This window comes from Oncorhynchus gorbuscha, linkage group LG12 (genome assembly GCF_021184085.1).
Source record: "Oncorhynchus gorbuscha isolate QuinsamMale2020 ecotype Even-year linkage group LG12, OgorEven_v1.0, whole genome shotgun sequence".
Lineage (NCBI taxonomy): Eukaryota > Metazoa > Chordata > Actinopteri > Salmoniformes > Salmonidae > Oncorhynchus > Oncorhynchus gorbuscha.
The window spans coordinates 3703673-3719822 of NC_060184.1; the positions used below are offsets into that span (position 1 = coordinate 3703673).

At 46.2% G+C, this 16150-nt stretch overlaps 1 protein-coding gene and 1 non-coding gene across 2 annotated transcripts; both read right to left on the reverse strand.

Moving 5' to 3' along the window:
• Positions 1-5940: 5940 nt before the first annotated feature.
• On the reverse strand, positions 5941-14471 carry LOC123990460 (40S ribosomal protein S12). Its single transcript, XM_046291007.1, has 6 exons — positions 14394-14471; positions 14222-14268; positions 13305-13421; positions 11970-12072; positions 10254-10355; positions 5941-6033 (listed from the first exon to the last, which is right to left on the reverse strand). The coding sequence occupies exons 2-6, from the start codon at positions 14233-14235 to the stop codon at positions 5971-5973; spliced, it is 399 nt and encodes a 132-aa protein (XP_046146963.1). The 5' UTR covers positions 14236-14268; positions 14394-14471; the 3' UTR covers positions 5941-5970.
• Positions 13844-13921, reverse strand: LOC123991915. Its single transcript, XR_006831012.1, has one exon. It is a non-coding gene; the product is annotated as a small nucleolar RNA SNORD101 (small nucleolar RNA).
• Positions 14472-16150: the final 1679 nt, after the last annotated feature.

Below are 16150 nucleotides of genomic sequence, written 5' to 3' on the forward strand. Positions count from 1 at the left end.
TAAATTCTCTCACTCAATGTGTGTTGGACTACTAAGAATACAAAATTCTACAGGATACATGTTGTTGTTGTTGTTGTTGGCTATAGGGCTTTCTCCCTCTGATCAAACTAACCCGTAGTTATCTCGACCTTTCTCCCTCTGATCAAACTAACCCGTAGTTATCTCGACCTTTCTCCCTCTGATCAAACTAACCCGTAGTTATCTCGACCTTTCTCCCTCTGATCAAACTAACCCGTAGTTATCTCGACCTTTCTCCCTCTGATCAAACTAACCCGTAGTTATCTCGACCTTTCTCCCTCTGATCAAACTAACCCGTAGTTATCTCGACCTTTCTCTCAAAAGGAAGGAGCCACAAAGAGCAGACGAGAGAATATAGAAACGTGCGCGGCCAGAGGGAACCTATTCCGGGTTTTTTATCTCCAAAAGTAAACAATTGATACTTTCTCGATATGCTTGACATTAGATCAACAAACTGCTATCAATTCAAATAAATGATCATTTGGTAACGAAATAAGGAATAAATAAAATCTTCGTTTTGACGTTAATGAATGGCCTTAGCAGAGAGGTATGTCGGTTTGAAGTTCATTGTTTAACAGCCGTCTTGAAAGTGTTAAATGTGCGCACAGCGCTTAATCCCGCTCCAGACGCCTTGTTTAATTCACGCGGGTTATGACCGCACTGTTTACACACGGCAGACAGATATTTATGCAGCTGGCTTTGGCTCTTTGGAGGAAGGGAGAGAAGCAAGCTATACCCGGGCCGGGAAAGTCCAAGTCACTGTCACACACACACACACACACACACACACACACACACACACACACACACACACACACACACACACACACACACACACACACACACACACACACACACACACACACACACACACACACACACACACACACACACACACACACACACTGTCCTGAGCTGCGAACTCGTTGTCCATCAGAGAGCAGAGGAGTGGAGAGCGGACCGTGGTGTAATAACAAGCGCCTCCATCCATCCATTATAGCCGTGTTATTGTAACGATCCACTGGCGGGATGACCCTCACACAGCCCCGCTGGGACTGACTTTAGACTAAGGAGAGGAGACGTAGGCTACATCTATTCATTGACTGTACTGATCACAGAGACGGGGAATAAAGTCATCATTTATCTTATCCGTTTTATAAATAGGCCCATGGTCTTACATACTAGAATAGAATAGAAACAGTGTTCGTTTGTGCTTTTATCCATTACAAAGAATTTCGTTTTCCCTGTAAAATGTCCCTGTAACAAAACAAGAACCAAGAAGAGAAATGTAGCCTATATCACGTTATGTACGGAAGACGCTACTAACACAGAATTAGGAAGTCAATAATTCATACTCCTATATGGCCCATAAAAATATCTATTTTCGTAAATGTTTTCATTTATTTGTTTCAATTTAGTTAGGCCATGTATCATATTATTTAAAAGAGTAAAGTGTTATTGGATACATTTCATTTGTGGGTATTTTCTCACCGTTCTGAAAGTAGATTAGTAAACAAATGTTTACTAAATCATCTGTAATCTAACTACAGTATCAAAACAAGTCCTGTGTAATGACACACAGTACAACACCATAAAAAAAATACGTTGCTGTAATCCTAATTAATGAGTGGATGACTGAATGAACTAAATTCTTTGAGGGGAGAGGTCTTGTATTTTACAGTATTTTACAGTAATTACAAGAGCTTGGTGAAAGCAGGTGGCTGCTAGCTAAAGTGTTTACACATAACAGCATATTAATGAATAGATGGTGTTTTATATCAGGTCCAATTCTAGAGGCCTTAACAAAGGCTTCCAAACTGGCAGAACAGGGCAACACAGCATTGGTACAGCATTCTCACACACGTGTGCAACAAATATAGCCTTTTGCAAGGCATGCCTCAAAATATGTTAATGAGCCAGAAACAACACCATGCCCTCACTCTTGGTCAACAGGTTTTGGCGCTCCAAAGATATGGTAAGGTACTGTATTCTGTGGTGATAAATTACAGTACATCCGTAAATACACCAATTACTTCCCCCTCTCACTCTCATTTTTTATTTATTTTTTACCTTTATTTTACTAGGCAAGTCAGTTAAGAACAAATTCTTATTTACAATGACGGCCTAGGAACAGTGGGTTAACTGCCTGTTCAGGGGCAGAACGACAGATTTTTTACCAGCTCAGGGATTCGATCTAGCAAACTTTCATTATGTGGCCATTTGGCACCGAGCCCCATGAAAGCATCCTTCCGACCCAATACATCAGCAGCGCTGTGGCACACCCTCTCCCCTGCCCTCCCCTCTCACCGTCACCCCACCGGGAAGAAAATCAAACTAGTCGCCTGAGAGAGATGGAGGGAGTGGGGTATAGGGAGGAGAGGCGGATGAGGGAGAGAGGTGGGTAGGTCATTAGTTAGATAACGGGGCAACGGTTGGGGACTCCCATGCGCTGAGCAGGCTGCTCTGGCTAGTAGTTGTTGGAGCGCTGCCCAATCGGGATGGGGGAAAAATAATCATCTAATTTAATTAGAGATGTTCGGCGCGTGTATGGTCGGTCGCTGTAGGCCTACCCTCGTTCCTCTCCTCCCCTCCTTCTCCCATTTCTCTCTTTTTTGTGAGAACTTGTTTGAGAATATTTGGGAGAGAGACAAAGAATCATCCCATATATTTATCTATTCTGTAGTGGCCTACCTACTTCAGTAGAAATTCAGCATTTCAATTAGCAAACATCACATTTTTAAAAAGCTAAACAGTAAACAGTGGCGGGATGGGGCTGGATAAATGTAACAAGGACTGACCATCCATGAAATCGAAATTATACTTTTAAGCATGTTCTGAAGTTACACAGTGTTTGTTTATAATTACCTTGTTTGTAAACAATGGAGTAAAACACTAATTTATAAACTATATTCTTCAAGAATCATTCATTTAAAAATCTAAAACTGGATATACTAATAGCAGATGGCCCCAATTAGACTACATTCCCTTCTGGTATGGAGCGGATGGGGGGGGGTGTTGAAGGGGACACATGGCTAACCCTAACCCAATTTGTAAGTCGCTCTGGATAAGAGCGTCTGCTAAATGACTTAAATGTAAATGTGATTCAGATCAATCCTCTCAGATGTAGACAAGTGTGTGGGCCATGGGGAAAGACTGGTTTCTGGATGGGGCCACGCCATCGCTATGAAGCAGTGCTCTGCCTAAGAGCGCCCCCTGCTGGTAGACAGTAGGGTGAATATGAACCGGGAACGTGATCACACCTGTAATTCACTATTCAACCAAAAGAGAGCGCTAGAGCATCACCTCCTATCAGACATTTTACTGGCTGCCATGAGCCTCTCCTGTGTGTACAATTTCTCTGTCTTTCACATCGGAGTGCTTGACCAATCAGATTCACGGAAGTCACATGTCGCTGGGCCAGGCACAACCACAGAAATATTATTATTATTATTATATTATTATTATTATTATATTATTATTATTATTATTATTATTATTATTATTATTATTAGGACTCATCTTTACAGTCGTATGAAACAGTTTGGACACCCCTGACAATTTCCACGTATAAATAATTGGGTGTTTGGATCAGCAATTTCATTTTGATCTATCAAATAACTGATGGACACAGTAATATTTCAGTAGTTAAATGAGGTTTATTGGATTAACAGAACATGTGCAATATGCATCAAAACTAAATTAAAACTAAATTAGACAGGTGCATAAATTTGGGCACCCCAATAGAACATCTCATCAATATTTAGTAGAGCCTCCTTTTGCTAAAACAGCCTCTAGACACTTCCCATAGCCTCTAATGAGTGTCTGGATTCAGGATGAAGGTATTGTGGACCATTCCTCCTTACAAAACATCTCCAGTTCAGTTAGGTTTGATGGTTCCAGAATCATCCCACAGATTGTCATGGACAGCCATTCCAGAATCATCCCACAGATTGTCAATGAATCAGGATCCCACAGAATCTCAATGATATTCAGGTCTGGGGATGGCCATTCCAGAATCATCCCACAGATTGTCAATGATATTCAGATATTCAGGACTGGGGTCTGGGGATGGCCATTCTCAATGATATTCAGGACTGGGGTCTGGGGATGGCCATTCCAGAATCATCCCAGATTGTCAATGATATTCAGGTCTGGCCATTCCAGAACATTGTATTTGTTCCTCTGCATAAATGACCGGGTAGATTTTGATCAGTGTTTTGGGACGATGTCCTGTTGAAATATCCAGGCCCGGCGTAAACTTTTATGACCGATTCTTCAACATTATTCCCAAGAATCTGCTGATATTGAGTGGAATCCATGCGACCCTCAACCTTAACAAGATTCCCAGTACCGGCACTGGCCACACAGCCCCACAGCGTGATGGAAACCAAACTGTACTGTGGGTAACAAGTGTTTATCTTGGAACGCTGTGTTCTTTTGCCGCCATGCATAACGTCCCTTATGACCAAATAACTCACTCTTTGTTTCATCAGTCCACAGCACTTTATTCCAGAATGAAGCTGGCTTGTCCAAATGTGCATTAGCATTACCTCATGGATCTAGCCTGGCTAGGATGGTCATCTGAATCAGGGGTTAGTTTGGCAGCTGGGGTGAAAGAGGAGCGATTACAATAGAGGAAACCAAGTCTATATTTAACTTTAGCCTGCAGCTTTGATATGTGCTGAGAGAAGGACAGTGTACCGTCTAGCCATACTCCTAAGTACTTGTATGAGGTGACTACCTCAAGCTCTAAACCCTCAGAGGTAGTAATCACACCTGTGGGGAGAGGGGCATTCTTCTTACCAAACCACATGACCTTTGTTTTGGAGATGTTCAGAACAAGGTTAAGGGTAGAGAAAGCTTGTTGTAAAGAGTTAACACTAAATCCAAGTTGGGGCCATGTTTAAGACCATCATCTGCATATAACATGGACGACTGCTGAATAAATGGTAAGACCTGAAAAGGTTCGCAATTATCAATTTAACCTGACTTGGGAAGAATCTCTGAAACGAATCAGGTCAATCCAGGTGTGGAAAGCGCTTAAGAGATTTACCCAGAAAGCTTTGTAATCGCTGCGGAAGGTGCACCTACAAAGTATTGATTCAAGGGTATGAATACTTACATATACTTATATAAAATTAGGTATTTCTGCATTTCATTTCTTTTTTAAATTAAAAACTTTCACTGTCAATATGGGGTGTTAGGTCAGAGAACATCTACACATCTATTCAATCCATTTTGAATTCAGGCTGTAACAAAAATGTGGAACAAGTCAAGGGGTATGAATACTTTGAAGGCACTGCACATGAATTCCAAACATAAGTGTTGGATTTCTTTCTTCAGACATACCAGAGATCAGTGGCCGTTAAGATGCATGACTCTTCCCCCCCCCCCCCCCCCCATGAGCAAAGCCTTATTACTATAACAGCAGTATGAGGTTGATAAAACCTAGCCTATGAATGAAAGTTTCCTGCGTAGGTAAACACAGGTAGAGACATTTGAGATGGCAGCGACACATGCGCAGAATGTGACATGTAATACCACCTTGCACTCTGGCTGATATAGGGTGTCATCATTAGTCCAACAGTCGCAAAACTAAGTTAACAAACAAATCCAGGTGTTCATTCCAGTTTTGCTCCCCATAAGAAACATTAACAGAATCGGTGGAATGAATACACCCCTGATCACGCCTAAACACAGTTCACTTTCATAGCAGCCACGTGCGTATTCCTTCTCGCGTCTCCCCTCCTTTCACTTCTACGTCGCTTGTGGACGTCAATGCGCAACCCATCAGCTGTAGTACAGAAGAGTCTGAAACGTTTTCAGCTTAGTCACTCAAGTGGTTGTAGCAGACTGTACCTTTAAATAAAGCTCTGTATCTCTCCCAGGTCGCACTTAATAATTAACTCTCCAGACAGAAACTTCATTTCAGCTTTTATTGAAAATGACACCTCATTTCTTGGCCTTGAAATATTCCTCAATCACGTCCTTGGCCTGAGACTCCTTGCCATAGTCCTGTAGAGGGGATGGGACAGTGTTAGACAGCATGGGGGGGAGAAAACAGTTCCACAGGATACTAGCTACAGGACACTTCAATGTTTAGAACAAACTGAAAAGTTTCCCAAATGACACCTTATATAGTGAACTTAATCCTATAAAGTAGTGCACTACACAGGGAATAGTGGTCCAATTTGGAACAGATTTATGTACATACATTGTGGTCAGTATTGGGATTGAATGAATTTCAAAATGTATTTTTACAAAATGTTCCATTGTGAACTGCACTCCACCCCGGGATGCGCAGTCTGTCCCCACCCCGGGATGCGCAGTCTGTCCCCACCCCGGGATGCGCAGTCTGTCCCCACCCCGGGATGCGCAGTCTGTCCCCACCCCGGGATGCGCAGTCTGTCCCCACCCCGGGATGCGCAGTCTGTCCCCACCCCGGGATGCACAGTCTGTCCCCACCCCGGGATGCGCAGTCTGTCCCCACCCCGGGATGCGCAGTCTGTCCCCACCCCGGGATGTGCAGTCTGTCCCCACCCCGGGATGTGCAGTCTGTCCCCACCCCGGGATGTGCAGTCTGTCCCCACCCCGGGATGTGCAGTCTGTCCCCACCCCGGGATGTGCAGTCTGTCCCCACCCCGGGATGTGCAGTCTGTCCCCACTGTGGTCCGGTAGATGTACACTGTGGCAGTCTGTCCCCACCCAGAGATGTCTGTCCCCACCCAGAGATGTGCAGTCTGTCTCCATACAGAGATGTCTGTCTCCAACCTGAGCATTGATGTTAATCAGGCCGTAGAGAAGCCCAGATTTAGACACCGTTCCATTTCACACCACACTGTTCATATTAATAGTTTACTGGGTTTTCAGTTATTTATCCCAGGAAAAGGGGAGTGGTTTGCGGCAGTAAATCCCGGCAAATTTCAGTTACCGCATTCCCGCCCTTCAACCCTAGTCAGTATGATATCGGTAGAGTTGTACACTGTGGTCAGTACGGTAGAGTTGTACACTGTGGTCAGTACGGTAGAGTTGTACACTGTGGTCAGTACGATAGAGTTGTACACTGTGGCCAGTTGTACACTGTGGTCAGTACGATAGAGTTGTACACTGTGGTCAGTACGATAGAGTTGTACACTGTGGTCAGTACGGTAGAGTTGTACACTGTGGTCAGTCGGTAGAGTTGTACACTGTGGTCAGTACGATAGAGTTGTACACTGTGGTCAGTACGGTAGAGTTGTACACTGTGGTCAGTACGATAGAGTTGTACACTGTGGTCAGTACGATAGAGTTGTACACTGTGGTCAGTACGATAGAGTTGTACACTGTGGTCAGTACGATAGAGTTGTACACTGTGGTCAGTACACTGTGGCCATAGAGTTGTACACTGTGGTCAGTTGTACACTGTGGATAGAGTTGTACACTGTGTTGTCACTGTACGATAGAGAGTTGTACACTGTGGTCAGTACGATAGAGTTGTACACTGTGGTCAGTACGATAGAGTTGTACACTGTGGTCAGTACGGTAGAGTTGTACACTGTGGTCAGTACGATAGAGTTGTACACTGTGGTCAGTACGATAGAGTTGTACACTGTGGTCAGTACGATAGAGTTGTACACTGTGGTCATCGGTAGAGTTGTACACTGTGGTCAGTACGATATCGGTAGAGTTGTACACACTAGAGTTGTACACTGTCAGTACGATAGAGTTGTACACTGTGGTCGGTAGAGTTGTACACACTGTTGGTCAGTACGATAGAGTTGTACACTGTGGTCAGGTAGAGTTGTACACTGTGGTCAGTACGATATCGGTAGAGTTGTACACTGTGGTCAGTACGATATCGGTAGAGTTGTACACTGTGGTCAGTACGATATCGGTAGAGTTGTACACTGTGGTCAGTACGATATCGGTAGAGTTGTACACTGTGGTCAGTACGATATCGGTAGAGTTGTACACTGTGGTCAGTATGATAGAGTTGTACACTGTGGTCAGTATGTTAAAGATTGATTCAGTCTACTAATGGTACATGTAGCCATTAATTGGGACCCCAGACACCACAGCGAGGTGCAGGAGCTCGTACCCTGGCAGACACTCTGACCAGCTGTATAGAACAAGCAGCTGCATGGCACTGACAGCACAGCAGCTGCACTCGCCTGGCCCACTACTGACGCCCGGGTCGACTCCTCTCAACCCGCAGTCCACACGGGTTTAATATTGCCTGGCTGAAGGGCAGGCGGGTTGAATAAAGAGAAACAATACCTTTTAAAAATCCATAGGTGTGGTGATTGTGAGTGCCGGCTGTGTTGTGGTGATTGTGAGGCAGCAGTGCCGGCTGTGTGGTGTGGTGATTGTGAGGCAGCAGTGCCGGCTGTGTGGTGTGGTGATTGTGAGGCAGCAGTGCCGGCTGTGTGGTGTGGTGATTGTGAGGCAGCAGTGCCGGCTGTGTGGTGTGGTGATTGTGAGGCAGCAGTGCCGGCTGTGTGGTGTGGTGATTGTGAGTGCAGGCTGTGTTGTGGTGATTGTGAGTGCAGGCTGTGCTGTGTGGTGTGGTGATTGTGAGGCAGCAGTGCCGGCTGTGTGGTGTGGTGACTGTGAGTGCCGGCTGTGTGGTGTGGTGACTGAGTGCCGGCTGTGTGGTGATTGTGAGTGCCGGCTGTGTGGTGTGGTGATTGTGAGTGCCGGCTGTGTTGTGTGGTGATTGTGAGTGCAGGCTGTGTTGTGTGGTGATTGTGAGGCAGCAGTGCCGGCTGTGTGGTGTGGTGACTGTGAGTGCCGGCTGTGTGGTGTGGTGACTGAGTGCCGGCTGTGTGGTGTGGTGATTGTGAGGCTGTGTGGTGTGGTGACTGAGTGCAGGCTGTGTGGTGGTGACTGAGTGCCGGCTGTGTGGTGTGGTGACTGTGAGTGCAGGCTGTGTGGTGTGGTGACTGAGTGCAGGCGTGCTGCTGTTGTGTGGTGATTGTGAGGCAGCAGTGCGGCGGTGTGGTGTGGTGATTGAGTGAGTGCCGGCTGTGTGGTGTGGTGATTGTGAGTGCCGGCTGTGTGGTGTGGTGATTGTGAGTGCCGGCTGTGTGGTGTGGTGACTGTGAGTGCAGGCTGTGTGGTGTGGTGATTGTGAGTGCCGGCTGTGTGGTGTGGTGACTGTGAGTGCAGGCTGTGTGGTGTGGTGACTGTGAGTGCCGGCTGTGTGGTGTGGTGACTGTGAGTGCCGGCTGTGTGGTGTGGTGACTGTGAGTGCCGGCTGTGTGGTGTGGTGACTGAGTGCCGGCTGTGTGGTGTGGTGTCTGTGAGTGCCGGCTGTGTGGTGTGGTGACTGAGTGCCGGCTGTGTTGTGTGGTGATTGTGAGTGCAGGCTGTGTGGTGTGGTGATTGTGAGGCAGCAGTGCCGGCTGTGTGGTGTGGTGAGTGCCGGCTGTGTGGTGTGGTGATTGTGAGTGCCGGCTGTGTGGTGTGGTGACTGTGAGGCAGACTGTGAGTGCCGGCTGTGTGGTGTGGTGATTGTGCCGGAGGCAGCAGTGCCGGCTGTGTGGTGTGGTGATTGTGCGGTGACTGAGTGTGTGGGCAGCAGTGCCGGCTGGTGTGGTGTGGTGATTGTGAGGCTCTAGTACAAATGCGGCAGTCACAAGATGGGATTTCAAAGTAGGCTGTGTGGTGTGCTGACGTCAAGTGCGGCTGTGTGGTGTGAGTGCAGGGAACAGCTGAGTGCTGTTGAGATGGGTTAAACTGGAGTGCAGGCTGTGTGGTGTGGTGACAGTCTGTGTGGTGTGGTGGACACTGACTGTGAGGTCTAGAACTCCCCACTACCCTGTTTATGACATCACAAAGAGCAGTCCAACTCCCCTGTGTGGTGTGGTGACTGAGTGCCGGCTGGTTTACTGACATCACAAATGCAACAGTCACAAGATGGGATTTCAAAAACCCCCACTCAAGGGAACCCTGCTTTGAGATGGGTTAAATCACATCTGGACACTGAGCAGTCTAGAACTCCCCACTACCCTGTTTATGACATCACAAAGACCAGTCCAACTCCCCACTACCCTGTTTATGACATCACAAAGAGCAGTCCAACTCCCCACTACCCTGTTTATGACATCACAAAGAGCAGTCCAATCACCCTGTTTATGACATCACAAAGAGCAGTCCAACTCCCCACTACCATCTTTATGACATCACAGTGGATTCACACCAATCCTGCAGCTTTCCCTCCGAGGTGTGTCCAGAACAGAGCAGTGGGTTTATACCTTGATCACAACACAGCTGCAGCCCACCACCTTACGGGGTTTTCCCTCCCGGTCGATCTTGCACAGACCAACCCACTCGCCCAGCTTCTTGTTGTCATCAACCTGGAGGTCAGAGACAGGGGGAAAGAGAGTTTCAATAGACAAGCTGTACTACCACCTAGTATCTCCATAGGGCAGTGATAACATGACTGCAGTCCACTGTTTACATAGTGACCCAGATGGCTGCCTATTCCCTACACAGCGCACTAATATTAATACTAATATTAACCAGGGCTCGGTTCCACAAAATTACTTTAATGCCAATTTAAAATTGTTAGAACCTGCGTAGGTGCACCAGAGCCGTTACCCAAAACCCTCACTATTAAATGTTGTACTTGTAATTTAAAAACCGCCAGCTCCAGAATAAAGATGACTACTAATAAAGTTGCCTTTGTAATTGAGACAAACCACATAATAGAGAAGACGATTCAACTGAAAACCGAAATGACTGCATTAAAATATAAAACAGTAGGCTACAGGCCATTTGATGTCAAATCAATGAGATCTATTTTTGTCTGACTGGTCCCATGACGTGTTCAATCTGTGACTTACTGCGTTGTCGTGTAAACACCAGAAACCAGCCGTGTCAATATGTGCAGCCGAAGGAAACTATTTTAAATGGTGCGTTGATCCGAGTAAAGCTCAGGTGCCATCAGTACCGACACAGGTCTCGCCGCGTGGCATTTCGGTTAATGCATAGTACATCGTTGGCCGTTGCATCATTAAAAACACAAGTCGAGTGGTTTTTAATGTCCACCCTGACTCTGTACCGTAACACCCTGTAAATAGCCTCCACATTGACTATGTACCGGTACCCCCTGTATATAGCCTCCACATGGACTCTGTACCAGTACCCCCTGTATATAGCCTCCACATTGACTCTGTACCAGTACCCCCTGTATATAGCCTCCACACTGACTCTGTACCAGTACCCCCTGTATATAGCCTCCACATTGATTCTGTACCAGTACCCCCTGTATATAGTCTCACTATTGTTGTTTTACTGCTGTTCTAACTACGTGCTACTTTTATTTCTCTCACCATTTGTTAATTTATTTCTTAGTCAGTCCGTTTGAATTGCATTGTTGGTTAGAGGCTCGTAAGTATTTCACTTTAAGGTCTACTACACCTGTAGAAGTCGGCACATGTGACAACTACATTTTGATTCGAGTTCCATCGCTAAGGCCTGTTCCCCTGCAGGAGGCTGAAAAGACTGCAGGCCTCAAATCCTCAAAAAGCTCTACAGCGGTGCCACCCTCTACACAACAAGTTTTCTACTGTTAGTCTACACCTGTTCACCAATAACATAACGAACACAAATCAGATTGATCAGGCTCAGGATGCTCTGGTGCAGTAGTACCACAGGGAATAGGGCAGTGATATACACGCAGGGCAGGTGGGGTTAAGGCCATGAAATATTGTGTGGATTAAGGACGGGTCGGTAGCAGCCAGCTTGAATAAAGATATACATTTCTCTATGAATAGTTGATTGATAAAAACATTGGGCTACTGTCCACACACCTCAGTCGGGGAAGCCACAATACGCGACATAGAAACACTTACACTCAGCTAAAGTAACTAGCACATTTACTAAACACCACTCTCATACTACACTCCCTTGTTAAGCCATGTGTCCCCTTCAACACCCCCCCCCCCCCCCAATCTATCCCAGGATACCTTGATGAGGTTAATCTGATGCTCGGCGCAGAGGGCTTCCACCAGCTTCACGTACATGGGCTCGTCACAGTTGGCCGCAAGAACGCAGAGGTGGGCCTGGCGCCTTGGGGGAGGGGGGGGTAGAAGAGGGGAGCAATTAACAGTCGGAGGTGGGCCTGGCGCCTTGGGGGAGGGTAGAAGAGGGGAGCAATTAACAGTCGGAGGTGGGCATGGCGCCTTGGGGGAGGGGGTTAGAAGAGGGGAGCAATTAACAGTCGGAGGTGGGCCTGGCGCCTTGGGGGATGGGGGGTTAGAAGAGGGGAGCAACAGCAATTAACAGCCAGTAATTTAACATCACATCAGAAATATAACTAACACAGCTATCTAGTAAGCCTTTGTTTCATTCCTGTTCCTATACGGTGCCACGCCCACCTCTGGCCACCAGGAAGTGCACTACTTAGGGAATAGTGTGCCATCCGGGAGGCAGAATGTCTCAGATTTTTGGGTAACGATGGCAGTTCTCACAGGATTCAGTAGAAAACCAAAAACCCATCAGCCGTACCAGACCAAGATGTACTCTTGAAGGAGCCTACTGTAAATTCCGTCCAAGTCCAAGGACCCGGTGTTATCTTCAGAGGTTGACTGGCTCTCGTAGACTAACACGAATCAAAAACCATCTACACTTCAAATCGATTCTCAAACTGCGAGACATAAAGCCTTTTACTTTCATCTCCATCAAAGTAATTTTAATGCAAAATGCTGTACATTGTTTTGAGCACTTTTAACAGTTGAGACAACAGTATTTTTCCAGTGACAACACGTTTCTTGTAGCCTTCTTCCGTTACAAGTGTTCGGAGCATAATTTACACACGTGTATAAGGTAGTCGTTGTGATATTGTTAGATTACTTGTTAAGATATTTCATGTAACCATGTGTATGTGACAAATCAAATTGGACAGATAGCTAATTAGCATAGGCAGTCCCTTTGCCTTCCGTAATCACATATAGCCGCAAGGGAACACTAACCCGGTAAAAATATATATAACCTTTTTATTACTTCTAGCTGATGTGCTAAGTCTTTATGCTTCCAAAACAATACCGCAAGCAATGGGTGTTAATGTTAAGACATCAGGGCTTTTAACAAAAACTGCTCTGACAGAAGACTCCTTCATCCAAATATAATGGAACTAGCACATAACAGAGAGGGTGAAAAGAAGGACCAGAAATTCAGTCTACGTACCAAATGATGCCCTATTTCCTACATAGTGCACTTCTTTTGACCAGGTGCCGAATCCTGAGGAGTGCACTAAATAGGGAACCATTTAGGACACAAGAGGACCAGAATTATTCACTCACTTGTCCAGCGCCTTGGCAGCCTCGCGGATACCACGAGCCAGGCCGTCATGGATGAGGGCGGTCTTGAGCACCTCGGGGAGAGCGGTGTTGACATCCATCACACCTCCAGCAGCGATGCTGGGGAACAAGGAGAGGAGACGGGAGAAGAGGAGGGCAGGAGAAGAGACGGGAGAAGAGGGCAGGAGAGGAGACGGGAGAAGAGGAGGGCAGGAGAGGAGACGGGAGAAGAGGAGGGCAGGAGAGGAGACGGGAGAAGAGGAGGGCAGGAGAGGAGACGGGAGAAGAGGAGGGCAGGAGAGGAGACGGGAGAAGAGGAGGGCAGGAGAGGAGACGGGAGAAGAGGAGGGCAGGAGAGGAGACGGGAGAAGAGGAGGGCAGGAGAGGAGACGGGAGAAGAGGAGGGCAGGAGAGGAGACGGGAGAAGAGGAGGGCAGGAGAGGAGACGGGAGAAGAGGAGGGCAGGAGAGGAGACGGGAGAAGAGATGAGTTACATTAGCTACAACTAGTCCATTACGATAAGTGAGTTGAATGTTTTCCCGGCGTGTCAGACAGGGGATCTCACTCATAATTTAGAGTGAAGGGGTATCCGACTAAAGAAAGTAAATCATCACACGCGCACCGGAAATTAACCATTATACTGTCAACTCACTATATTCACGGAAATACCTCGACGGGTAACTGAGTTTACAACCAACGCACTAAAACACATGCTTAGCTTGCTAACGTTAACTGTGGGAGAGGGAGATCTCTGGTAAGGCTATTCCATATTACTGTTATCAATAGTTCTGGAAGTGCACTTAAGAGGCATGGATATATTTAACACGTCCCCACTTTGAAAACTATGCAACTTTGAAACGTGCAATTTAGTTAGTTAGCCCTGGTTCAGCGCAAAGCGGGAGTAGAACAGTCACGCTTACCCTTCCTCGGCCATTGTCGATTATCGATGGATGGGGGACCTAAAATTCTGTAATATTGACCAAACATGATAGAAAAGTTATTATCCATGATGACAGGGTGACTGTGGGGAATTTTAAACAAAGGATGCTTGATCAATCCGACAGATTTTTTTGGCGAGATCAAGAAACCCACCCTAACTCCTCTGTGACAGCGGGTAAAGAGAACGTCATTTAGTCGGCGACAATCTTTTAAGGGCAGAAGGACCCGAGAAGTAGGTGGCCATTATTCTGCCTGTCTAATAAGTCGTCAATGAAGAGTTTACAATACGGTGTAGTAGAGTGTTCGTACAAGGATATTAATTTGGGAAATATATTTTTAATATCGAGGACCGTGAAGAAAGCAGTGGGAACGTTGGATTATATCAAGGTGACCAGAAGCGGGTCTGTTTTGGTTAATTGTGTCTTCTTCGATGAGGTTTAATGGTGGTTGGCATCAAATCAAATCAAATCAAATTTATTTATATAGCCCTTCGTACATCAGCTGATATCTCAAAGTGCTGTACAGAAACCCAGCCTAAAACCCCAAACAGCAAACAATGCAGGTGTAAAAGCACGGTGGCTAGGAAAAACTCCCTAGAAAGGCCAAAACCTAGGAAGAAACCTAGAGAGGAACCGGGCTATGTGGGGTGGCCAGTCCTCTTCTGGCTGTGCCGGGTAGAGATTATAACAGAACATGACCAAGATGTTCAAATGTTCATAAATGACCAGCATGGTCAAATAATAATAAGGCAGAACAGTTGAAACTGGAGCAGCAGCACAGTCAGATGGACTGGGGACAGCAAGGAGCCATCATGTCAGGTAGTCCTGGGGCACGGTCCTAGGGCTCAGGTCCTCCGAGAGAGAGAAAGAAAGAGAGAATTAGAGAGAGCATATGTGGGGTGGCCAGTCCTCTTCTGGCTGTGCCAGGTGGAGATTATAACAGAACGTGGCCAAGATGTTCAAATGTTCATAAATGACCAGCATGGTTGAATAATAGTAAGGCAGAACAGTTGAAACTGGAGCAGGAGCATGGCCAGGTGGACTGGGGACAGCAAGGAGTCCTCATGTCAGGTAGTCCTGGGACATGGTCCTAGGGCCCAGGCCAGTTGAAACTGGAGCAGCAGCATGGCCAGGTGGACTGGGGACAGCAAGGAGTCATCATGTCAGGTAGTCCTGGGGCATGGTTCTAGGGCTCAGGTCCTCCGAGAGAGAGAAAGAAAGAGAGAAGGAGAGAATTAGAGAACGCACACTTAGATTTACACAGGACACCGAATAGGACAGGAGAAGTACTCCAGATAAACAAACTGACCCTAGCCCCCCGACACATAAACTACTGCAGCATAAATACTGGAGGCTGAGACAGGAGGGGCCACCTACTGGACTGGACTACAACTCCCTTGTACTTTGCTTGAAAAATATATATATAAATAAACAAATACCCTACCGTCTAACACTACACTCAAATGTTTTACTTTTTATTATAATAATAAACAACCTATTTAGTAAAAACTCAGGCCAACAGCCTGACAGGATGGGACACCACCACTTAACACACCCTGTAACTATTCTGAGTCTCACAACCAAACACCTCTCTGCAGCTTTTTTATTTATTTATTTAACCTTTAGCAGCTGCCACCACAACCTCAATTTTCTGCTACTTACGTTCCATCCCTGCAGCACAGTTGATAACCAATGCTACAAATGCTAAATATCTAATCTTACTGAAACATACAGTGGGGAGTATTTGGTTGTATTTGATATTTGATACACTGCCGAGTTTGCAGGTTTTCCTACTTACAAAGCATATAGAGGTCTGTAATTTTTATCATAGGTACACTTCAACTGTGAGAGACGGAATCTTAAACAAAAATCTAGAAAATCACATTGTATGATTTTCAAGTAATTAATTTG